General features: G+C 31.8%; 1 protein-coding gene across 1 annotated transcript in view; it reads right to left on the bottom strand.

Moving 5' to 3' along the window:
- Nucleotides 1-13180: 13180 nt before the first annotated feature.
- The window catches only part of LOC140448456 (uncharacterized), a 108673-nt gene continuing 94211 nt past the window's right edge, over nt 13181-27642 (bottom strand). The window contains exons 4-5 of the mRNA XM_072541534.1: nt 18963-19238; nt 13181-13315 (exon numbers count right to left, since the gene is read on the bottom strand). Of these exons, the coding sequence (XP_072397635.1) occupies nt 13248-13315; nt 18963-19238 (344 nt within the window). The 3' untranslated portion in view covers nt 13181-13247. The remainder of the gene's footprint in view (nt 13316-18962; nt 19239-27642) is intronic.

The following is a 27642-nucleotide window of genomic DNA, read 5'->3' as shown; positions in this document are numbered from 1 at the left end:
AATAGAATATGCGGACGATATAACCATAGTAGCAACAGATAAAAAAGCAATAAAGAAAACCTTTCAAGAAATAGAAAACGAAGCCGGACTGAGAGGAGTGAAAATAAATGAAAATAACACAAAATACATGAACGTAAGCAAAAAAAAAGAAGACACAAATGACAGAACTGAAAATAAATGCAAACGGTTTCGAAGAAGTTGACATATTCAAATATTTGAGAGTACTAGTCAACAGAAGAAATGCCAGTGTAGATATGAAAAGATTAATTTAAGTCGAATATACACCATTAAAAAAAATAAAGACAATATAAAGAAGAAACACAAAAATCAAAATTTACAAAACGACCATAAGACCAATAATAGTATGTATATGCTGCAGAAACATTTACATTAAAAGTAAGAAAAGAAGAGCAATTGAAAGTTTTTCAGAGACAAATTATCAGAAAAATACTGGGACCAAAGAGGGAAAACGAAGAGGAATCAAGACAATGGATGAATCACGAAATACAAGAATGAATGGGCCAAGAAACATAGAGCAATAAAAGCACAAAGAATTAGATGATATGCACACATAATGAGAAGAGAGAAGTACAATCCGTTAAAAATTATAACAAAATGGATACCACCAGGTAAAAGAACCAGAGGCAGACCTAAAATGAGATTGAGCCAACAAGTGGAAGAAGACCTAAGGAGTATGGAAATTAGAAATATAGAAAGGATAATCAAAGAGAGAGAAGAATGGAGAAAAGTAGCGGAAACAGCGAAGTTACACCAGAAACTGTAAAACCAAACCCAGAATGGGATGATCAATCACACAAAAATCTTTAAGGATCTTTAAGTGAAAATAGCTTCAGCTTCTTCGGGGGCGTATAGCTTGTATATATACCTAGAGATGAGTAGTAAAGATTAGGATTTTGTTAAAAAATATTTGCATGAATTGATTACAATAAGAAAGTGGGTAGATTATTGTTCTATGTACTCGAACACAATAAATTTTAATATTGGTTATTCAGAAATCAGCTAGGATAACGTAGATTTTATGTTAAAACAAAACCAGTAGATATTTTGTTTGTATATTAGGACAAACTGAACGGGCAAGATATTTAATTTTTTGGAGTCTTGTGATTGGTCTAGGAGGAGATTTTGTGAAATGAATGTGAGAAAAAACCAAGAAGGGATTTTGAAAAAAGAAACACAAGAGTTCTGTACGAGATTTGAAGGATAAAAGGCGTTTTTGATTTCTTCATAAAAGTATTAAAGAAAAAGAAATATTAAAGTTGTTTGCAGGTTTAGTAAACTGAGTAGTGAAAGAATGTTTTTTAAGTTTTGTGGTAGCAGCCAAGCAGTGCAAGCAGAGATCTACAAAGATCAAAATTATAAGTTCTTTAAATACAAATTATTTGAGACTAGGGTGTCTACGTCTTTTTGAGAGGACACCATATTCTAAGAGTTAGAAGCGGCAGCAGATTGGAAATTTCAATTTCGATAAGAAATAGTTTCTTTGAGCTAGTAGGAGACTAAACCAGAAGGAGTGGGTACCACAGAATAAGTAGTTCCAATTTATAAATTAATTTTTTTTTATTCTTAAGAGACATTCACATAGAGTTTATAGTGGATTAAAAAAATATTTTATCGGTGACTAACTAGAAACAATTTTCTTATTAATTCCTAGAATCGAAGTACACGTTAGGAAAATATGATTTGTGTGTTGTAGATCTTGACAATTTATCACATCACTTATGGGAGCATGTAGCGAATTATAATTAAAATTGGGCTAAAAATTAAGTATTTTATATAAAAATAAGACATGTAGCATTTTTCAAATAATTTCTTTGAAACCATATTTTCGTTTAGCTATTTTAGAAGTAGTGGGTTTAAATATAAAATAAGTTCTATAAAAATAAAATAAAATACCATATATTTCCAAAATTACTACTTAAATTAAAAATAATTTCAAACAATTAGAAATTCTAAACCAGATAAAATTCTTAGCAAATTAAATATTCAAATAAACCACCACCTTGTTAAAAGTTAAAAATAGACACCAAATCTATTGTACAACGCCTTTCTCATGGCGTTAAGTTTAATTGCCGATATGTTTTGGCTAAATTTGTAGCATTTTTATTTCCTTTCATATGTACTAAAACACCGAAAAATATTATAAAATAATTTTAATTGCATTTCTTTGATCGTGATGCCGCCTAAAGGTCGATTCAAACACATCAGTTCCGTCACAGTCCCGGCGCCGAACCGGTCCCGTCTGGTCACAGAACTATTCGTTCCTCTATTCGCACACACCCGAAATGCATCAGTCTTCGGCGACCAGTATGTTGAAAATATGAAAAGTTTCTCGAATGAAGAATTAGCAAATAATGTTATTATTTCCTGCCAAATATTATTTTTAAAATTAATGTCCATGTATTTTACATGCGACAAATCATATAAAACATTATATTTTCTCACACATTCTATTAATTGTTCGTCAATAATTTTATTTTGTTCACTTGTACCGCCCGTCATGTTCCCGGCAAAACCAAAAAATTCGTCGCTGAGATTATAAAATCGGCCGGGCGATAGACGTGTCGAAACCTGACTGCTGAGAAACTGTTCGTCAACTGATGAATGTGAATGCCGGCAGCATATTTCTAAAGGTCGATTCAAACACATCAGTCCGGTCACAGTCCCGGCGCCGAACCGGTCCCGTCTGGTCACAGAACTATTCGTTCGTCTATTCGCACACAACCGAAATGCATTAGTCTTCGGCGACCAATCTGTTGAAAAGATGAAAAGTTTCTCGAATGAAGAATAAGCAAATATTGTTATTATTTCCTGCCAAATATTATTTTTAAAATTAATGTCCATGTATTTTGCACGCGACAAATCATATAAAACATTATATTTTCTCTCACATTCTATTAATTGTTCGTCAATAATTTTATTTTATTCACTTGTACCGCCCGTCATGTTCCCGGCAAAACCAAAAAATTCGTCGCTGAGATTATTAAATCGGCCGGGCGATAGACGTGTCGAAACCTGACTGCTGGGAAACTGTTCGTCAACTGATGAATGTGAATGCAGCCGGCCATATCATCCATATCACCCTCGGTGGAATCGCTATTAAAGTCAGTCGGTTTCATTGTTTAGTCCGGATTTTCTTCTAATTCGTTATTGTGTTGTTCGTTATTCGTTTTTGTCATGGAAATATAGTGTAAAGTGATTTATTCTACGATGAATCGTTAAAGTGGTCAGTTCATTGTTTAGTCCGAATTTTTTTTTTGAAATTCGTTATTGTTGTTCGTTACTTGTTTTTGGCATGGAAATATAGTGTAAAGTGATTTACTCTCGGTGGAATCGCTGCCAAAGTCAGTCGGTTTCATTGTTTAGTCCGGATTGTCTTTAAATTCGTTATTGTTTGTTCAGTTTCTGTTATGGGAAAATGTGTAGTGTAGTAGTGTGGAGTTTAAGTGAAAGTTGAGATTGAGATTTTGAAGGAGAAAGATTTCGGCGTCAGTAGTCTTTAAAAGTCGGCAAATTTATTTTGTGGAGAGGTAAGTTAAAGCGCAAATGCAATGTGGCAGTTTTTGTTGAGTTAATCACCGAATGGTTGTGTTTTGCTTAATCTGAGAGATTTGTAAGACGGCGTTTCCAACCATTTAAGAGGTCCACATGGTTTTAAGAAGAAATTGAGTGGTCGAGTTTTGAAGATTGCAATTTTTTGTTATCTAGGATAATCCGAAGCCCCAATCCAGCGTCCAACTTATAAGAAATTATCTATTTGTGTTCCCTGGTCATTTCAGACCAATTTGCAGCTTGAGTGAGACACAGATGTATGTTATTTTTCAGTGTTTTGGTTCAATCCCGATCCCAAAAACTTTCTTAAAGAAAATACATCAGCCAATAATACCAGGTACTTTTTTGTTAAAAATTTTCAAAGTAAAAATAAACAATTTTTCGTTAATAAAAAATTTGCTTTCATGACAAAATAAAAAATTGTAAATTATTGGAATTATAAGCTTTATGGATTAGCTAATTGTCATATTAGTTTTCTTTTAAATAAAGTTAACTCTTATAATTAAAATTATATATATATATACACCGGTATTTTAGGCAGTACGCCCTTCCGGTAGCGATCTATGAAGGAGTATCACCGAGCCGCAAGCCCTTATCTCTTGCCGTACTGCTCCACCATAGGCCGATCAGACACCAGCATATTCTAGTCTAAGCCGCAGATTCATTTAGAATTTTAAACTGCTGCGTTAGCCTTTTTGTTTTCTGTACACCGAGCTGGGGATCGAACTCATGGGGATGAAGCGAATGAGAACCGGCAGCCCATCCCGCTTGGCTATCTGACCGACCTATCTGATAATTAAAATTAATGTTTCAAAAAAGTTTAATATTTCATTTCGACATATGACAGTAAGTATTATCCCTTTTGGACATTTGATAAATAACCATAAATTTGAATTGTTTTGCTTAAGGGTTAACCTCGATGTAAGCTCCGTTGAAATATCTAGATAGTTTCATTTTAATAATAATTTAAATTTCTATAGTGTCCCCAACGTCTGGAGCTTGTTGTAAATCGTCACAAATATCACCATTGTAAGTTTTGTTTTTAAATTTTGTTCATATTATTTGTAATAACTGATTATGTAAAGTAATAATAAATATGTAATATTTATCTCTAAACCAGCAGTTGTAGAATTATTTCCTTTAAAAACATTTTCACCTTTTAATATTTTTTAGGAAAGAAAAACATTTCTTTCCATCCAGCTATAAGATTCTTGTAAGTGGCGTCTTTTCAAATAGTTTAGGAATCTTCTTGTGTTCTGTTGCCCAGAAAATCTATGTAAGTATTTTTTTGATTTATTTTTTTGTGGTTACCCCTTCTAGTCCCTCTTTTATTCACTTACTTACGATCCAAGCTCTCCAACGCCAACCAAAATGACACCTCCACTTGAAACAGTATAATGGGATCGGAAACAACTGGTTTTATATATTGTCTCATAGTATGGCGGTCAGCTAGGTCACCGTGGCCTTTTGACGTGACAACGTCTTAAATTATGTTGTGGCTCGGAGTCACTCATGAAAAAGTGTAACGCCCGCTCACGTCTGTTACGATGATCCACCGAACGAGAGAGAGGCCCGCCGGACAGGCGAATGCCTTGCGTCTCTCTCCCACTCAAACATGATCGGTCCGCTGGTGCGATGCTATTTCTCCTATCATCGTCCTATCCTCAACAAAATCACTCAAATAGAAATTAGTTAAGTTTAAGTTTACATGTACAATGTTTTAGTAAACAAAATATATTTCTATAGTTAAAATTTGTGCAATTCTTATTTTCATTCAATTCCTTGTTCCTATTGTGCAATTTAATAATATTCATATCAATAAATATTCTACCGAGAAAAAGACGTTGTCACGTAAAATCTTCGCCCGTAAAACCGACTTTACAGGCAACCGATTTTTTTAATTCTGATAAGTCTATGTTTTTTTTTTTATGTATTTTTGGCTGATAATTACGAATTTCGAGGGTAAATTTCGATCCGAGTGGTTAAACAATTAGTGTTATAACCAATTTAATTATTTTTAATGCTCTAGCTGCTAAAATAAAAGAGATAGACAAAAAAATGTTCAAATAAAATTTGTTTCTTGAAAAAAAAAAAAAAAACAAAGCAAATGGCTTTTACTAAATTTTAATCCAATTATTAGAGCTGGAGATATTGTAAAATTAGTGCAAAATTATTGCAAAATAAGCATTTTTCAAAGCTTTTTTTTATCGTAACTCAGCTTCTACGCATGGAAATAAGCTGTACAATAAATTGTTAAATTAGTTTATCTCTATTTTGTATTAAAGTCATATCCATTTGAACTTGTAATTTTCTTCAAAAAATTATAAGTTAATTGAGCAATAAACATTTATACTTGAAATAACAGTGATGATAGAAGAACTCAAAAGAAACATTTTGGGCTTAGGAAATTGTAGGCTTATTTTTGACTAAAGGTCGTAGCATATTATCATGCACGTTGCGTTTTCAGAACGTAGCGTTTAGTTTCCGAAAAATATAATTTAAATGGTTTTAAACATGAACAACTCACACTGTCCGAAATGTATCGGTTCAGACACCTAACGTTTCCGTTCAGTATATTGGAAAACAATTTTTTACTGATGCCGACGGCTACGTAACGAGTCGTAACCGGTTGGTACGGATAATGTGAATTAGATGTCCGTCGTTTTCCCCTCGTTGTTTATTTAGTAAAGTGATAAGCAATTAGGACTTTTGCACGGAAGTGATACCCCTTCTTTTTTAAAAATACTCTTTGGCTTGATATGTATGGGTTCATTAAATGTAGTATTTTGTTTTTTAACTAAAGGTGTAATTAAATTTAAAATAAATTCAAACTGAATCCTATTCATTCTAAAATGTCCATAATATTTTTCATTGTCATCAATTAATTCTTTGTATAAAGTCCAGTATTCACCTTCCTTTTTCCTTTCTCTTATAGCATTGGATGTACTTCAAACCTTCTTTTTACTGCAGTTTTTCTTTCTTCATCTTTAAGTAGAAGAGCAATTGCACATAATTTTTTGTCGAGAAAAGCGAGATCATATCTTCAACGAACCAAACTGAAACGTTATATGTATGAAAATGAGAATGTGCAGTCCGATTTCTTGACTCGAAACGCTACGTGCCGGAAACTACGTATGATAATATGCAGCGACCTTAAGAATTATAGAAGCTCGTTTTAGGGCGAAAGATCGGTTCGCAGCGAAAAATAAAAGGCAGATATTGAGCACAGTTTATTAATTAAATCTTGCCCAAGTACTTTTACCAAGTACATTATCTTTATTTTAAAAGATTCTCATACAATTTTCTTATATAATTCTTATAATAAAATTATCATAAAGCAGATCTCTTTCACTGCATTTTTTTTTTACTTCAATTTTTGGTAAAGGTTATAGATAACTCGGAAAATAATTTTATGAACTACACTTTTGTTTATATGATTATGGTGGTGTTTCCTTTGTTCAAGATATACCACCAACATCTAACGCAATCAACTGGATTTTAACAACGAGCATTTAAGCTCGTTAACATAACATTTAAGTTAAGCTTAACATTTTAAGTGTTGTACACAAAATTTAATGATGCTGCACAAAACTTGATCCACTTTTATATGGATATCATATAGATAATGAGACTCTGAAGCCCCAAATTTTTAGATATAGAGATTAAAACCTAAAAAGATTTCTTTTAAAGAAAGGGATCTTTTTTTATGATATTTTAAATATAACAATATTTTGAAAAAATTGTCATTTCCATCTGTAAAATCTAATTTATGATCGAAAAAGCTTCGAAAATACTGATTTTGCAACAATTTTGCACTAATTTTACAATATCTTCAGCTCTAATCATTGAACCACTGTAGTGCGAGTTAGCTTTGAGGATCTACCGTTGGATGCAGGTAAGGAAGTATGTGGAACAAGTAAAAAGGACTAAGCAAAGAAACAGACAGCGCTGTGGTCCGAAGAAATAAGAAAGCGAACAAAAGGGAAGAAAAAAGCATGAAAACAATATTTGAAAAACAAAATAAACAAGAAATACCAGAACTATATAAATGAAAGAAAAAGGTATAAACATTAGTAATATGTAGCTGCAAAGGAAAATAATTGAAAAAAATTCAAAAATTAAATGTAAGAATATAGCAAAAGTAACCAAAAGTTATTCTATAGAACCCTAAAGATGATAAGAACACAAAAATAACATGAAAAATGCAGCATTACAGATAAAAATTAAGAATTAATAATAGAAAAAAAAAATAGTTAAAAGGTAGAAACAACACTTTAAAGAACTGTTAATGGATATAAACCAAGACGTTATTATTAAAGAACAAAATAATATATTGGAAGATAATACAGAAAACTTAATAGAGGAAAAAGAACCAGAAGGAGTAATATAAATATTAAAGTACGAAAAACCACCTGGAATGGATAAAATAATAGCAGAAATTATAAAAACATGGGAAAACAACAAACAAAAATTATTAAAAATAATGAATAAAATATGGAAAAATAAAGACATCCCGGAAGACTGGAAAGTACTTTGCAAAATCACGTACAAATCTACTGGGGAGGCGGCAAATCCCAATAACCGGTAAACATATAAGCTTTACTTATGAACCAAATGTCTGATGTTCAGGCTTTATTTCAACATATAATTCTGACTAGGTACAGAACTGAAAGGATCTGAAACAAGTTAGATGAAGACGTTGACGGAGCCAACAATATGGAAACCACTTATATCCATTAGTGAAAAGTCACTTAAATATCTTATCAAATATAAAATATTTGACACACAAAAGTAAAGTGGTGTGATTTTCCAAAAATAAGGCTGGAAAAGGAAAAATCTCCTGGACACAAAGTTTACAAATATTATAAGAATAAATGCAGAAAACATGCTTTAGTAATACCAAATACTAACAATTAACAATAATTGTAAGTTTCTATTCGACGTTTAGGGTCATGAAAAATAGATAAAAGTGTTTTTAATTTTGTATCCATTATAATATCTGCATTCCCAACGTCTGCTATATACATATAAAGAAATATAAATCTTATATATATACATATCCATCCAAGATGGCGCCGACTGAAGTATCTGTGATTTCTGTAGAGCTCGCAAAACTTAAAAAAGAGCAATTAATTGTCTACCTAATACCAATAATAATGTGATAATTAAAAATTTTTTAAGTGAAAAAGTGTGTAATAAGTGTAAAAAGTCCGAGTTACAACGTGAAGAAAAAACTATCGACAAGGCTATTTCAAATAGCAATGAAACCCACAGCTTATACATAGAAAATAGGCTGTTAAACCAAGATAAAGAATCACAGGGTAAGTTAATTCATCACCTCGAGAAAAGGGCTTATGAACAAGAAACGTTAATCAAATTATTGCAACTATGTCTTAATGAAAAAAAAAAATCAACAAAAACATCAAGAGAACAGGCGTCAAATTCCTCTATTGGTATCTCAGAAAAGGAACAGGTGGCGCGCCAACTATCAACAGACTTAATGCCTTCAGAATACACAACACAACATACACCTGTATATGATAAGAGTGGCAGTGGCAGATATGACGACGTCGTGACAACTCTAACCTCAATACAAAGGTAAATATAATCACTAATGAACAAGTGCGAGGTGCAGTTGAAGCAGCGAAGATGTATAACAAACCCATTACTGGAACAGCTTCTAACTCTAATTCATCTACAGAAGTGAAGACAGTTCCAAAACTTGGATTTTTAAGTGTTTATCAACTGCATCCTGAAACGACAACCGAAGACTTGACCAATTATCTAAAGGTAAATGCTCCAAATGTCAGTTTCTACTGCAAGAAGATAAAGGTTACCGAGTACCAGGCTAGTTTCAAAGTTTCATATCCATTAGATTACAAAGATGAAGTCTTCAACCCCATCATCTGGCCTGAGGGTTCGATGGACCGCCATTATAACTTCAAATACAAGAATTTTATCAGCCGCGGTCCCCAACAAAACCAGAATTGATTGTTACGAATCCGGAATTGGGCAATCTAGATACTACAAATAAGTTTGGAGGCAGAACCAATCAACTAGAGATCGTATGTATAAATTCTCAATCTATTATAAACAAAATAAGTCTTATCGAATTATTGCTTGAAACTGAAAGTCCGGATTTGCTGTGTATAACTGAGTCATGGTGTAGTGACAACAATATAAATTCCCTTTATCTTCCTAATTATCTCTTAGGTACTATAATCGAAGTGATCATATACATGGTGGTGTACTTGTATTTGTAAAGGTTAATTTTAAATTTAATATTCCAAGTTTTCTCACGAACATCTGTCAAGATTTTAACTTTGAGTGTTGTTGTATTAATTTTAGATGTGACTCAAAAAAATTTTGTTTACTCAATGTGTATCGCTCCCCTAATGGGGATATTGATATTTTTATACATAAATTATATCATGTATTTAATATTTGTTACGTTAAATATGATTGTGTTATTCTTTGTGGTGATCTTAACATCGATTTTAAAGAGTCAAGCAAAAATTCTATATTGATGGATTTCATGATTAGTTTTGGACTTAACTGTAAAAATACTGAACCAACTAGAATATTTACAAACAAAAACGGTGTAATTTCACGATTGAAACTAGATTATTTTCTTACCAATATTCCTCAATTATACAATGAGGCTGTCGTGAACTACAATTTAGGTGATCATCTAGGACTTCATTTTAGTTTAAACATATCTGAGAGTAACGATACTGCTACATCCCAGATAGCTACTTATAGAAACTTATCAAAGAATTGTTTGTCTAATCTTTTGTTGAGTCTTGATTCTGAGAATTTCGAAAATGTTTATACATATTCAAATGATGTAGATGATGCATATAGAGTTTTTTTGAACACTGTTTCCTATCATATTGATACAACATGTCCTTTAATATCAAAACGCATAACTACTAATACCAACAGAAAATGGATCAATACTGAAATTCTTCAGCTTAGTAAAAAGCTGAAGGATTTATTTTGGCTAGCAAATGTTAGTGGTAATCCAGATTTAATGTATAACTATAAAATACAAAAGGCCAACCTTATCCGTAAGGTAAAGGATATAAAGAAAGCCTCATATTAAAGTTATCTACATAATCAAAATAATAATAAAAGGAAGGAGATATGGAAAACTGTGAATCGTCAAACTAGTAAAAATAAAAACAATTTTGAGTGGAGCATTACTGACAATAATAAATTATTGATACATCCAGAACACATAGCAAACAAATTTGGTGAGTATTTTTGTACATCAGTCAAACGCACATTATTAAAACATTTCAATAACTATACCTTTAACGATTTCACAACTATGACAATTAACAACACATTCTTTTTTTCTGAGGTCTCACCATTTGATATTGAGAATGCTATATCTTCCTTCAACTATACCAGCTCAGTAGGTATTGATCAAATCCCCACTAAAATAATTAAATACATTTCTTCATATATATCTCCTGTTCTGTCTCACATCATCAACCTATCTGTCAAGGATGACAAGTTTCCAAGTGACCTTAAAACGGGAGTAGTTAGTCCAATTTTCAAAAAGGGAGATCCATGTTCAGTAAGTAGAGAGATAAGAGAGTCCATCACCGTAACAAGTGTACTTTCTAAGATTATCGAAAAGTGTATTTACAGTAAAATGTTAAATTTTTTGAATAAATATGATATCTTAAATAAATGCCAGCATGGGTTTCTTCCTAATAAATCTACAGAGAGTGCTTCTATTTCATTATTTAATTATATTTACGCTGCTTTGGATCAAAAAAAAGTATGTGGGTGCACTCTTTTTTGACTTAACTAAGGCTTTTGACTCTATTGACATTGAAATTATACTGCATAAATTAGAAGCCCTTGGTTTTCGGGGTCATTTCTTGAACTGGTTAAGGTCATACTTACAACATCGTAAATTCCTAGTAAAAGTCGATAATAAGAAGTCATCTGATTTTAATCTTGATCAAGGTGTACCGCAAGGCTCCGTATTGGGACCCTTAATATTTCTTTTATATGTCAATGATTTGATAAATTTTTTAACTGCAGGCCATACAGTTCTTTATGCAGATGATTCAACAATTGTAGTTGACGAGTCAACTGAAGTCGAACTCATTTCAAAAATGAACTTAGTAGCACAGGAATTTACAACCTGGTGTAAAAGGAACTCTTTAATGTTAAATGCAAAGAGAACTATTTGTATGCAGTTCTAGTCGCGCTGTAAGCCATCCCATGGTTGTAAAATCACAGTTAGTTCTGAGGAAATACCCTTTAGTGCTACAACACTATTTCTTGGTAGCATTCTAGAAAGTAATATGACATGGGATGAAAATGTCACTAAAGTCTGCAAAACAATGAATAAGGGTTTCTATGCCATCCTTCAGTTGAAAACCCTATTTAACACCAATCAATTGATAAGTGTGTATTATGCATTGGTTTATTCATATATGGCCTATAATGTTGTCTTATGGGGAAACTCTTCTAGAGTTTTTATAACTCAAAAGAGAATTCTTAGATTAATATTCAATATTGATAATAGACAATCATGTCGTAAATATTTTATTGAACACAGACTGTTGACTTTTCATGCTTTATATATTTATAAGTGTATTATTCACGTCAAAACTAAATTTCAAAATTTTATCCTCAACTCTGACTTTCATAATTACCCGACAAGACACGGGATGTTGATAAGCGTGTGTAAACACTCCACATTTCTCTTTGAAACTAGCTCTGATTTTGCAGGATCTAAATTTTACAATTGTTTGCCACTTAATATAAGAAATGAAAATAATATTCAAAAATTCAAAAATAAATTAAAAGCATGCTTGATCCAATTATGCGTTTACAACCTAAATGATTATTTTGACTTAATATGTCGTCTCCGGTGTAATTAATAAACGTATGAAAATGTGTTAGCAACTTGGTGCAAGTTTCCATGTTTATTAATTGTTCTAACTATTCCGCAATATGGTGTAATATTGCGTAGTTAGCCGGTACGCTCTTATTGTGGCATTGTCTTGAAGAGACAATGCCTTTATGGTTTTATTGGTGGTGGAAATAAAACACAGTCTTTCTAAGAAGAAAAAAGCTCAGCTTCAGAGTCTTAGAAAGTTTGCAGAGCCCTTCGAGCAAAGTGCTCTAGGGAGCTACCCTACACGGGTAAAACCATGTACTAGACACTACTGACACTACTGACTTGAGATCCGAAAATGTCCCATATTTAAAGATAAATTAACTTTTATATGAAACTTTTTCATTTCTCAACCAATTAAATTTAATTATAAGTTCCAGAAGGAAGGGCGATGCACGTCGAGGTGCGTGATTGGTGGCACCTGACGACAAATAAAAGACTACAGGGAATGAGGACCGACGGGTTCAGAGACGCTCTATATCGCATATCTTTTTTTTTATATTAATCTATATTTTATTGATTTTGTTTTATGTAATTGTCCTATATAACTTGTTGATCATGCTTTATGTACTATATGACTTGTCCTATATCACAATGTGATCTGATGGGATTAATAAAGAATATTCTATTCTATTCTATATGATACATACTGATAATGAGTAGATTTAATATTCAAAACTCATATTTATTTTAAAATTTATATTTAAGTAATAATGGCAAAATTTATTTTATATTTTCTAATTATTTTGTCTCAACCAAAAATCCATCCTGACGTTGTTGGTGGAGGTGCGGTGGTTGGTGGCAAAGTTACTGGATATACTGAAAACAAAAAATAATTTTATTTTTATAAATAAAAATTTAATAACAATAATTCGTTTCACAATTAGAAGCAAGATATATGTAAAATAATATACGATGTCAATTACGTGATTTTACCCTCCTCAACAATCGAATTTTGATTATAGATTGATTTATTTGTAGAAAAGTATTGTCGCTTATAAGACGGGCGGACCTTCTGGAATATTACTATACCCGTAGTCCTCATTTTCTTTATATTTCTTAATATATTTAACAGTTCATAATACCTTTAATTTTACAAGACAAAATCAGTTCACGTTAGATATCAGTTAGCGTGTCAACGGTCTAACTAAATAAAACAATTGGTTTAAGTGGTATTTTAAAAAACTTAATTCTACAATGATTAAACTATTAATAAAAAGTAAAATATATAGTTACCTTTAACATAGTGTTTTAAAATCTATTAATCGTTTTAAATAAAAAACTCCTCCAACGCATAAAATGTAGAGCCAATACTTTGTTCTCTAAATATCCAAATTAAACACGAAATTAAGCCATAAATTCAAAAATTATTTTCATGCTAACTACAGAGCAACTTTACAATGCAATATTTCTGCACTGATACTGATACTGAAAGGTCGTGGTCTCATGACATCGTCATTCATTAATAATTAGAAACTACGTAAAACGTTATAAAATAAATAAAGGATGTGAAACGTGGATAACAAAAATAAAAAATCTTAATAAATTAGAAGCGTTCAAGTTGTGGTGGTACCGTCGCATGCTCAAAATCCAGAGGACAGCACACATATATAACGAACGAATGCTAGAGACTATGCACAAATAGTGGGAATTTATCAACATAATCAAAATAAGAAAGGTCCAATACTTCTAAGTCTCTTAAGTCCCTATTAAGAGGACCTAAATATCACTTATTCCGATTGATCGTTCAGGGCAAAATCGAAGTAAAACGTTGAGTTGGAAGAAAACAACTGTCCCGGCTGCTTATCATTAAACAATGGACAGGTCAAACGGTCAATGAATTATTTCATCTAGCTGCCGACCTAGAAACATTTCATCAGCTTGTTAATATGACGATCGCCAACGCTTGAAAACAAGCACGGCACACAAAGAAGAAGATGTCAAATCTTAGAGGCTTTTTAAATGCACTAAAATATTGTGGCCGGCGAAGCAATTCTTAACAGAGCAGAAGCTACTCGTCAGTTGCTTATCCAGCAGTAAAATCCAGCAAAATATCATATCCTTTATATGCAATAAAGGGAAAACAGTATAATATTCTTCGGCTGATTATGATGGGTAAAATCAAAAATCGTAGGGAAATTAATAGAAAACATGCTTACTTGTTGAAGAATATCAAAGACACACAAAGACAAAGAGAGAGAGAGAGAGAGAGAGAGAGAGAGTCTTTCCATGTTAATTGTTAAGGTCAAGGAGATATATATATATATATATATATATATATATATATATATATATATATATATATATATATAAGTATACATATATATATATATATATATATATATATATATATATATATATATATATATATCTATATCTATATAAATATAAGTAAAATATCTCGCAAAACAGAAAACCAAAAAACCAAAAAAGGTATATCGATGGAAGGCAACCATATATACGTATTTCTGACTATTCGTCGTCTTCAGTACGGTGCAGCCAAGTTAGAAAAAGGAGCGTGTTAACTTGGGAAAGGATCAATATTATCATAAATAATATCATAGATAAAGGATCAATAATGGGATAAATATATATATATATATATATATATATATATATATATATTTATATACGTTATACTGAATATAATGGACAAATCAGCAACTCATAATGCATTACAGAACTCTGGCATTGCTTTTCGTCTCAGTTTTTTTCTGTGCCTTTAATTATGATTATCTTAGATGCGTGATAACAAAAACATCTTTTAGCTTCCTTTTTAAAACCTTTTAAAACTCCTTTTTAAGCATTTTTTGTTTTACGTTTAACTTTAAATTTTCATTCCCCGAATTTAAAATTTTTGTTTATTACCACTTGAGTTTGAATAATCTGTAGATTTATTTGACTGAGGATTTTCGTAATTAACTGTATAATACAGTTGGAGTTCATGCAACACTTTAGGTCTTGATAACCATGAAACTTTAGCCTGTATATCAGAATCATGGACCTATATATTAAGATAGATCAAGCATGCCAGCAACCAGCAGTGACGACAACATCTTTTGGCAGTTGCTTTTGCTTTTCATTTATCTGAATCTAATGGATAAATTCCTGGAGAGCGATTTCCAGACACTGCTTTTTTAATGAATAAGGTATTCAGAAGTTAAGCTACATCATATTATGTTATTTTTTTTATTTTCAGTGGCATAATTTCTAATAAGGGCATAAAAAATGTAAAGTCTAGCATTTGAAGGCGGTATGACGTATGTGTTGGCTGCGAAACCATATTATTTCTGCAAAATTGATAGGTACAAATGGTTATGTAATATTACAAGAAAAGGATCAGCTACAGAAGTATTTGCAACCTTTACAAAATATGACAGCCAGAGAACAAAAAGCACAGAATTTTGACTGCCTGGACAATGCTCCTAAAGTTTCATTTTTCTGTAAAGTGACAAAATTGTAGTATTGTAGAGTTAACAAAATTTTAAACAGGTTAAGCATTTTCATAATTAGAATGATCCGGACTAATGATGGATGCAACAAAAATTCTTTAGAAACTAGGATCTCTAACCTGGCGAATTCTGTGACTTAGTTCTAAAACTGTTTTCTGGTACCTCCTAAACTATTAAAAATATTTCCATCTACATCTAAAATATCCAGATATAACAAATATACTTACATTGCTATAATTAGATATAAATCGGGATGTCTGTGTATGATTACAAAAGAGAAGCATGAGCGATTTATCTAGATTCTTTCATATAAAAGTTTAGAATACAGAAATATAAGAATATTAACATATAATAAGAGCAACAATATAATATACATCAACGCAAAAAATATATTTTCAAGTAAAACTAGGATGTATCCCCTCAACAGTACAATTTAATTTTTACACAAAACACATAATGAAGCATTCTAAAATGAAGTAGGATAGGGTAACAACTTTCTTGGAAGAAAATTCAGAATAGTCGCTTTCAGATCATCGACATCTGTATTTTTTGCTTCCAATATTCCTTCTCCAATGGTAAGCTGGTTTTTGAACTGGTGAGCTATCTCCGGAAAAACATGCTGAATAAGCTCGACCCAGCAAATCAATACTAAATTTACATGAGAGTTACACTGAGAAGGTTTTTTTTTTTATTAACATTTAAGATTTTTACAATCTGTTTTACAGTGAAAACAATAATTATATTTATTGTTTTCACTGAGAAGGTAAAATGATAATTGTATACGTAACCACTACGCTCGATGCATAAACAATAATAATGGCCGAAAAGTGTGTAGAGTTTTCATAGTGGGAGAAGGCTTATTTTGTGAGAGAGACGGGAGACCGGCTTTGTTTTCTTCCCTACTCCGTGCTGTTTACTGGGTAAAGAATGACACTAGTGGATATATTACGGGGATAACTGATTAAATAATAATTAACCAGTTATCGACCAGGTCTAAAATAATTAAATTACTAATATATCTATTAAAAATTGGGGGTTAGTGGTAAAAGGGTAAAAATGTAATGAAAAATAAAAAATTGTTTAAAAAACAAAAAAAAATGTTTGGGGTGTACTACCTTATCACCGAGGAAGACAAAAAATATATTGCGACCAATTCTCAGACCTTTAGAATACACATAAAATTTCACAAAAATCGGTCAAGCTGTTTTGGAGAAACATGGCAACTAAATCTGTGACTCTAATATGGATATTAAAAAATAGGGATTGGTGATAAAATGGTGAAAATGGAGAGCCTTATCATTTAGGGGTATGAAAAATATATTACGACCAATTCTCAGATCTACCGAATATACATGTAAAATTTCATAAAAATCGCACATGCCGTTTCGGAGGAGTATGGCAACTACCTCTGTGACACTAATATAGCTATTAAAAAATAGAGGTTGATGATAGAAGGGAAAAAGTTATCTAAAGACAAAAAAGAACTTTATTAATCTAAAACTAAGTTGTTAGTAATTCTAGTGTAAATGATAAAATAAAGTGATGATTTGTTGGTAGTATTCTAAAAATATAATTTACTATATCGGGAGTATTCTGAGAATACTCAGAATACTCTCGATATAGTAAGTATCTACACTAATAGTAAGTTTTATTTCCATACTGACTTTAAATTCAATTTTATTTTATATTTTATTTTAGACTTAAGATTCTACGATTAGTCAGTATATGATTTTATCTTGCTTTATAAGTTGTCGTAGCTTATATTTTGCAGTATGGGAAATATGCCATTAACTCAAATTTCCTTTTCTTACCATTAAATGTGTTTTCCATTTATTTTCCCATTCTCTCCATTGGTTTCTAACTCGGTCAACTAGTAGATCTTCAATATTTGTCTGTACTGTACAACAAGATTGTGATTTTTTTTTGGTGTTTCTTTATATATGTTCCACCAATCTAATCACCACAGGAGAATTAAATCCCCTTTCGCACTTGTAGTGTTTAATGTGTGTACTATCTACAAACTTTGTTTACTGTTCCTGTTTCTATTTATAATTAGTGTCAGCTTATGTCATATTTTTTTTGCTTAAATATCTTCCTAGCTGCAATATTTTAAGTATCTTTAGATCTTTTTCTTCTACTCCTTTTCATTGATCTTGCTTCTTATCTTATGCAATTCTTTCTGAGCAGGTGGCATAATCACCCAAGTCGTCTTCTTTGTATAACATTTGTTATGGAATCTACTCTATATATACACCTATTTTCTGGTAATATTTTTATGTTATGAATCTAGTATTTTTAATCTATTTTCTTGTGGCATTTAAAAGTAATTACTATTTTAATAGGTAATACCCATAACTTTAATTGAAAATACGTTATTTTGACGTTTCGATCTCGTAATTTTAGGAGGATGTTCGAAAAGGAAATCGAAACAGTAAAATCAAAATATTTTTAATTTAAATTGTGGTTATTTCCTATTAAAAATTGTAGCTATTTATTTCCTATTGTGTAAGCGCCCATACTTCGGAGCGATATTTAAGGATACATTTTTATATTGTCTTCAAATGGACATGTTTATCTTTTGAGATATTTGCTTCTTATTGAGGAGTTTTTTGTTATTATTTATTGCAAAATAACCAAATTTGACTTTTGTGTTATATTCTTTACTTCTCTTTGTGATCGATTACAACTCATAAATATTTGATTGATTACTTGTTCTATGCCCCTTCCATATATTATCTTTTTGTGTATTCCTTTTATGTATGAAAACAGATGTAGCAGCCAGCATGTGCTGGACAACGACGGCAACATTTAAAACAAAAAACGTCTCGTATATGAGTTTTGCCGTTCAAATACATTCGATTGTTAGATATGTCGTACAAAAGTCGTATAGTATACAAGTTAAGATAGTCATATAATAAAGTTAAAGGTAGGTATTTACGAATCATGGGAGATCGCATATAAGAAAAAAGATAAAGGGTAGCAAAAATTGTTTTAAAGTTTTAAAATTGTCCTACCTGGACCGACAAGCATTTGTGATAATAACTCTCCAAATACCGGAGTGTTTCTGATCAGCGATGAAAACAGTTCTAGTATTGGGGTAATAATCCATGATACTGTAGGTCCTACTAACGGTACTTCATTAATAATTGCCTTAATATTAATAAAAGATTCCATAGATTTTACGAATTCTTGAACAGAGGTTACAATGTCTTCCATTTTTGCATGACCATCTAGATAAGATAAAACTGTCTGCATGAAGATTGTAAAATTTTCAAGAATCCTAATTATCCCTAAAATGATATAAAAAAATAGCATAAATAGGTACATTATTTGCTGATCTCTTTTCTTCAAACCTGACCCACATAAAATAAAAGATTGCAAATGATTACCATATTTTGGTATTGCCAGTGACAGTAGTACTTATTTTATAGCGTATGTCCATACATTGAAACGTGGAAATACATATTTCTTTTGATTTGTAAATGGGTCATGTCTGTCGCAAAGTGAGCAATTCTCGTAGATATAAGAACTATTCTTAATATTTTTTACTATCTTATTATTTTATTGTCTACAATGTAACTTTAGAAACACTAGTCATCAGTAATTATTTAATTTTATTCTGAAACTTTTTTCTTCTTCCATTTTCATACTAACTACTAGATTTTTTTGGCCAAAAACACAATTATGTTAACTTTTTATATTTTATGTTTTGATTTTCAACTCGAATATCCTACTGCAAATTGATATCATATTTGTATTTTGGGAATGAATTCTCTATCAAAGTCTAAACGTTAAAAATAACAAACTTTTTATTGTAATAATATTTAATAACAAACACGTTATTGTGCTGGTTTATTCTTAAAAAATATAGAAGTAAAGAAATTAATTTGGTAAAATTAAAAATAAAAACGAAATAAGGTTTGTTGTAGCTTTATCTTATACCAATTTTAATATTTTTTAATAAAAAAAACTGTTATTATATTTTTAATTAATATTAATATTGCTATTGATATATTATAAACAAAGTATTGGGCATATCTTAGATTTTATGTGGAATAATACATATTCCTAGACGCTTCTACTTTTTTAATCTTTTGCTTATTTTACTTTGCCGTTTTATTGAAATCAAATAAGATGGATTATATAGAAATCAACAAAAGAAGAAAATAGCACCCTTCCATATTTTCTTGATGGCTTCGCACCTTCGGAAGCCTTCTCTTTGGATGTTCAGGATATTACATATTATTTTCTTGGTATTCTTGTATTTTTTTGCCATTTGTTGATTAATACCAATATAATTTTTCCTATACTGATTATTGGATAGGCCAAAATTGACAAATGCCCCTGAAGATGCTCTAGGAAGAGAAAGTACTTGGGCAAGATTTAATTATTAAACTGTGCTCGATATCTGCCTTTTATTTGATCAAAGTTTATTTATTCGAGCATTTAACCTTATATCAACATAGTGCTTTGTCTTTATTTTACCATTTTAAGTAATATTCTTGGTTTCTTTATATCGGTTACTGCAGTATAGATTATAACTGCTGACTAAAACCTCATAAATATTGCTTTTTAATTGCTTTTAATTGCTTATATTTACAGTGTAGCTGAGGTTTTAGGTACTGATTATTCAAAAGCTTTCACTCAGAACAACATCTTAGTTGGCTTATCCAGCAACAAAGAAGAAACCTTTAATATTAACAGTGTAGCTGATGTTTTAGGTACTGCTTAGCCAAAAGTTTTCACTCCGAATTAGGTCTTATTTGGCTTCAGTAAGTCAGCAGTTTTTTCTTTCAATGAGTAAATTTTCACTGATGTTAATTATTTAGGTTTTTACATGATTGATAGGCTCTGAAACGCTTCTAGCCCTGTAATTTCCATTTCGTTAGACACTGGTCCTTAGAATTTATGCCTTTGACTTCTTCACAACCTTTGCCTTTAACTTTCTCAACTCTGTTATTATTAACTTATTCCGAGCTTGCATCATGTTCTTTAGTTTCTGAGATATCAACAATTCTTGAACCTGCTACGTCCTTATCTTCAAACCATTTTGAAACACCAAAGGTTAAAAAGAGAAAAATGAAAGCATTGCTAAGCCCCGAAAAAATACAACCTTATACTATGGCCAAAGAGCGTAAGAGATAAAGGCACGGTTAAAAACAGGGAAGAACCATAATCGCCACTGAAACGTCAAACAAGAATGCAATTAACGAATAAAAATCAGAGAAAGAAAAGTCAAAAAAGGATATCAGTAATATTAAAAGAGTAACACGAAATCTAGGGATATGTTTGAATTACCCTACAGAAAAAAAAAGAGAGCATAGACAGAAAAAACTAACAAAAAAGTAATAAGGTATCAAGAGGCGTCTAGTGACTCATCTGATTCTAAAGATTTGTTTTTAATATCAACGGATAATGATTACAGTGTTGGTGAAGAAGAAGAATGCTTACAATATTGTTCTTTAAAATTTAGGGCCAAGAGTAAAAACAGTGATGCAAGTGGTCTATCAAGGTAGTCTATCATCCTGCACATGAGGTCTGTCAAGCACTAAATAATAATCCTTACACTGCCCCTCTTTTTTGTGACTATGCCAAAGTTTTTGATTGTGTAAATCACATTTTAATAAAAAACTAATTTTTTACGGAAGTCGAGGTATTTCTTTGAATTGGTTTCAATCTCAATTGGGGAATAGGAAACAACCAGTTAAAACAAATGATACTGACTCTAGTCTCAAGATAATTGTATGTGGAGTACCACAAGGTTTAGTATTGGATCCTCTACTTTTCCTTATTTTTATAAATGCCATCGCTAACTTAAAAATCTATGGAAAAAGTATTCTTTTTGATGATGCTACCAGTACCACCTTAGAAACTCTTATATTGCAACTCTTCAAGCAACTATAACTTCTGATCTACTTAAAATAAAAACCTGGTTCGACTCTAATTTACTCTCTTTTGGACAGCAGAATTACCCTATAGAGGAGCTCTTTAACTCTTGCTTCTTAATAACAGCCAGAGCAGTATCGTTGATTCTGTAAAATTTTTTGGTATTTTTATAGACAGCAACCTTAAATGGTCCCTTAATATTAAATTGTTAATTAAGAAACTAGCCTCAGCCTGCTGTGCAATAAGATCTGTTTGGAAAGAAATTAATTTAGCGTCTTCCAAACTAACATATTTTTTTTGTTCGATTCTCATCTTCGATATGGTCTTCCTTTTTTTGGGGTTCTAGTACAGCTGCTCAATCTGATGTTGTTTTTAAATTACATAAAAGAGCAATACGGTATCTTTTTGGCCTCAGTGAAATAACACATTGCAGAAGCTACTTAATAAATCACGGGATTGTAACTCTTCCCTCTTTATATATTTTAGAAACTGTGCTCAATTCGTAAACACTTACGTGTTTTGGCAGCAAGACCTAATCATGACTACTCCACCAGAAATTCAACCTTCGATGTGTATTTACTGATCTCCTCCACTGAGTTAGTAAGAAATCGAAAAATATTCGGCAAAAACAAATATACAACCATCTCCCTTTGCAACTTAAATCTGCAACTTCTTTTCAAAGTTCCGGAAAATGACAAAAGCCTATCTATCTGAAAGACCATATTTTTCAGTAGAAGAGTTTCTTAACGAATAACTAAGAAATTACAGCTCCTTTGTGTACAAGTAACCAAAGTATTTTTATATATTTATGTATCACATGCAGCAACTCAAACTTATTAGTTCGTAAGGTTTCATTATGCAATTTGCAATTTATTTAAATTTTGTAATGGATTGTGTGTTTTATTATCTTTTATTTTGTGATATTGATGATTTATGTAATTTTAGTAAATTTTAAATTGTTATTGTTATTTTTTTAATTTTTTGTAAGCTTTGTCTATAAAATTGTCATTATATAAAACAATTTTCAGTGACAATAAAGCGTATTTCTATACTATTACATTCTAAGTACTATTTTTATGGTCACTGGATACCGTTTTTATGCGCAATTATAGAAGAAAAATAATGGAAACGCTACATGTGTGATATTTGTATCAATCTGTCAATTGAATAACCTTTATGTTATTCAAAGTTTGTATTAAAAACATGCATTAAATTATCAAAATATTTTTGAAACTGAATGCATTTTTTATATGTAACCTTTATGATGTACTTGGCTTAAGGTACAAGATGCATGTCCCATGATATATGAGTATCAAATCAAATCAAATTTATCAAGTAAACTTAACTTAAAATAGTGGTCCAAGGTACAATAGTCTTCGCTCTAATATTCTTCAATTAACTATAATATAAAATCGAAGAACGCAGAGGAATTGGTAGAAAACAAGTGATTGAAGAATGTCAAAGAATGGACCGGGATACAAAGAGTCGAACAACTGTTTAAAATAGTTCAAGACACAGACAGAAATAAGACATGCTAAGGAAAAGAATAAGAATAAGTATAGGGTTAGATTGCATATTTAAGATATCCGCCATTAGTTAGCTGAACTTAAATCTGTTGGACCATTTCCGTATCCCTGCACCTCCATAGCTATGCTTCTTAGCATTATTATATAGTATTATTGCGTAGTATTTTAAACTCATATCGTCCTGAATTATTTTGTCATCCATTTCAAGTTTGAATCTTATTGGAGTTTTGAAGATTAACATAGTTAGGGTTTTATTTTTTGATATTATTATTTTAATAATTTTTTCCTATTAAGTTAAATTGGTTTACTATTTTATTATATAGGTACATCTGCATAGCATCTTAATTTTCTGTATGACATCGTCCGCATAACGTAGAGATAACTAACTATGACTTTATTTAGAGTACTGTTAATAATTTCGTACAAAATTAGATTAAACGGAAGAGTGATTAATAGGAATCCTTGACGTATGCTTTTTTCCAATGAGATAGGCTATGTTTAACTTTGCGTCCGAAAGTGCTGGGTGGATTGAGTAGCTCAGTAAATGCCGGTGCCGGTTCCAAGCCCGAATAAAGGAGGAGGGTTGATGCGATGGGCTAGCAACTCATTCCTAGTCAAAAGAAATAAATGCTAAAAATGTCGACCAAAAGTCTCGGAATATAAAGGATGGACCAAAACAAAGACGACTAATGCAACGAAAAAGGAAAATGATATTGGCTACATGGAATGTACAAGAAAAAGGGAAAAGGAAATGAAGAGATAGAAGAATATATACATATCTACAGTGGAGTGAGTAAATATAACAGAGCTAAGAGAGAAGTTTCTATTGCCATTCGAAAAAATCTTAAAAACAATATTAAATCGTGGACTGAAGTAAATGAACAACTTCTAATACTGGAAATGTAAAAGAATGGGTACAACATCGTAATTGTCAGAGTGTATGCCCCAAATGAAGATGGAGATATAGAAAGTAAAGACGAATACTACAACAAGATGAATGAAATACTCTTTGAGTTTTAAACGGTAGAGTAGGGAGAGAAGAAAATAACAGAGTCGTAGGAAGATATGGGAAAGAAATAACCAATGACAATGGAATGCGTCTTAGAGATTTTTATGAAACAATGTCTTTCAAAATTATGAATGGTTTTTGTCAACATCCACATCCACATCCACAAATTAACATAAATACAACCTATTAGGAAATTATGTAATCCAACGTCAAACTTCTCAGCTGAAAACAACTGACGTAAGGATATAGCGTGGATCAGAATGTGGATCCGACCATAGTTTACTTATGGCCAACGTGATAGTAAACTATCGCAAAAACAATAACACTTAGGTACAGAATATAGAAAAGGGACAAAAAGTAATATCCCCTAAATATAAACTAGAAAGCTTGAAAGAAGATTGAACGAAAATTCTTTACAAATTACGACTGGCCACAAAATTACGAAATGTGGATCGAGAAAATATATCAGCGGAAGAATTATACCAGCAACTTAAAAAATGCATTCATGAGGCTACAAGTGAAGCTTTGGGGTATAAAGACAAACATGAAACAAAAAATCAAAAATGGTGATCGGAGAATATGCAAACGTTAGTAAACAAGAAGAAAACTGCTTATCAGAAATGGATGTCAACGAGAAAGGAGAAAAATTACAAGATATATAAAAAATTAAATCGAGATGTAAAAAGAGAAGTAGTGAAAAGTAAAAATGAAATGTTGGATCGAAGATGTGCAGAGGTGGATAGATATATGGGTGGAACAAGAGTTGGGCAAGCGTGGAAGGTGATAAAGTATCTCCTTCTTCTTCTTCATGTACCATGTCCTTTTAAAACGTTGGTTATCATCATAGCTATCTTAATTTTATTCACTGCCACCCTAAATAGCATGCTTGTATCAACACCATACCAATCTCGCAAGTTCTTCAACCAGGAGATTCTTCTTCGTCCTGGACTGCATTTGCCTGCTATTTTTTCTTGCATGATATTTTGTAGCAACCTATATTTGGGACCTCTGATTACATGTCCGAAATACTCCAGCTTTCTCTGCTTGATGCTTTTTATGATCTCAGTAGTCTTGCTGAGACGTTCTAGTATTGTGGAGTTTCGAATCTTCTCCACCCAGAAAATTTTAAAATTTTTCTATAGCACCACATTTCGAAAGCCTCAAGGCGATTTAGATCGATTTTATTTACAGTCCAGGACTCGACACCATAAAGTAAGACCGAGAACACGTAGCAGCAAAGTAGGCGGATCCTCAATGCCAATTTTAGGTCTCTGTTACATAACACCTTGGACATCCTTCTAAAAGCCGCTCTAGCCTGCTCTATCCTAGATCTTATTTCGCCGTGACTTTCTGCGTTACAATTTAATTGCTGTCCAAGGTAAACGATTTTATCAACTTGCTCAAGTTTGGTATTATTTACATATATAGACGGTTTTATATGCTGTTGTTTATTTATTACGAGTATTTTGGTTTTCCGTATGTTCAGATCCAGACCTGCCTACCTACAACTCTCAACGACACTATCAAGTAGTGTTTGCAGATCTTATTTACTAGAAGCTAGGAGTATTGTATCGTCCGCATATCGCAAATTATTGATGACTTCACCGTTCACAAGTATTCCTTCTTGTTTTTTAGAAAGTTCTTTTCTGAAAATTCTTTTGGAGTAAACGTTGAAAAGCAGGGGTGACAAGAGGCATTCCTGCCGTACTTCTCTTTTAATATTAAGAGCCTGTGATTTAACACCATCTACTAAAGCTGATGTTGTTTGATTACAATATAAATTTACAATTATTCGAACATCTCTGCCGTCCAAGCCAATGTCTTTTAGAGCTTCGATCAATATAGAGTGCTTAACACGATCAAATGCCTTTTGAAAGTCAATAAAACAACAGTAGATATCTACAGATATATCTCGATATCTTTGAGCAAGTACGTTCATTCCAAACCGTGCCTCTTTCGTTCCAAACTCGTTATGGAATCCAAACTGTGTGTAATCCAGGTATTCTTCGCATTTATTGTATAACATTGTTATAGATTGTAATAGATTTATAGATACGACCATGTATTACCTTCAGAAAAATTTTCAATAAGTGGTTTAACAAACTGATGGTTCTATAATCAGCACAGCTTTTTGCTGTTGTCTTCTTAGGTAGAGCTATAAACAGTGAATTAGACCAACCATTAGAAAGTTGTCCGCTGGTATAAATATTATTGAAAAACGAAGTTATAGCCTCTAAAACATTGCTATCATTTATAAGCTTGTATATTTCAGTTGGAATTTCATCAGGCCCAGTCGCTCTACCATCTTTTGATAATTGTATGGCTTTTATAACCTCAGAGAAAGTCTCTCCGGAGGTAAGGAAAGGAAAAATATAACTTACAGTTTTAATCTAACATAAACACTATTCTGAGATCTTACTGACAGAGGATATATGCAAATTCCAAGAGATCGAAATGGAAGAAATATCCGAACATACACAAATAATTGAGATAACAACCGGAAAATTAAGCGATGCCCTCAAAATACCAAAAAACGGTAAAGCAGCAGGACCTGGAGACATCCCAGTTGAGTTGGTAAAGTATGGTTCAAAAATATTACACGAGATGTTGGTTCAACTATTTAACACATGCTTAAAAGGACAAAATATCCATGATGATTAGAATGTTGGATATATTAGCTCAATATTCAAGAAAGGGAATAAACGCAAATGCTCTAATTATAGGGGAATAACTGTTATCAACTCAGTCGGGAGGTTGTACTGTCGAATAATAAAAGAAAGAATGTAATCAGAATACGAAGACATAGAAGAACAAAATGGATTTCGTGCAGGAAGATCGTGCACTGATCGTATATTCGTTCTGCAGCAGATAATCGAAAAACGGAAGGCAAGAAATCTATCTACTCACATATTGGTTGTAGATTTAGAGAAGGCACACGATACGGTACCTTTGAAAAAACTGTTTCAAACATTGACGAAAGTAGGTCTCAGTAGAGAGTATGTGGATGCTATCGCAAATATTTACGATAATGCAAGAAGTGTCGTGAAAGAAGGAAACTTTATATCTGAATCATTTCCAATAACAACGGGGTTTAAACAAGGATGTTGTCTATCTCCGACCTTATTTAAAATATACATTCAATTATCGCTAGAGCGGTGTAGGAAACAAGTATCCGGAATGGGAATAGACATAGGCGGTGGTAAATGTCCAACAACTTTATTTTTCGCAGATGATCAGGTAATCGTAGCGAATGATGAGGAAGACATGGACTAC

The sequence above is a fragment of the Diabrotica undecimpunctata genome, chromosome 8, assembly GCF_040954645.1.
Source record: "Diabrotica undecimpunctata isolate CICGRU chromosome 8, icDiaUnde3, whole genome shotgun sequence".
NCBI classification, from domain to species: Eukaryota; Metazoa; Arthropoda; class Insecta; order Coleoptera; family Chrysomelidae; genus Diabrotica; species Diabrotica undecimpunctata.
The sequence above is the reverse complement of the archived record's forward strand: the minus strand, read 5'-3'. Positions and strand labels throughout refer to the sequence as shown.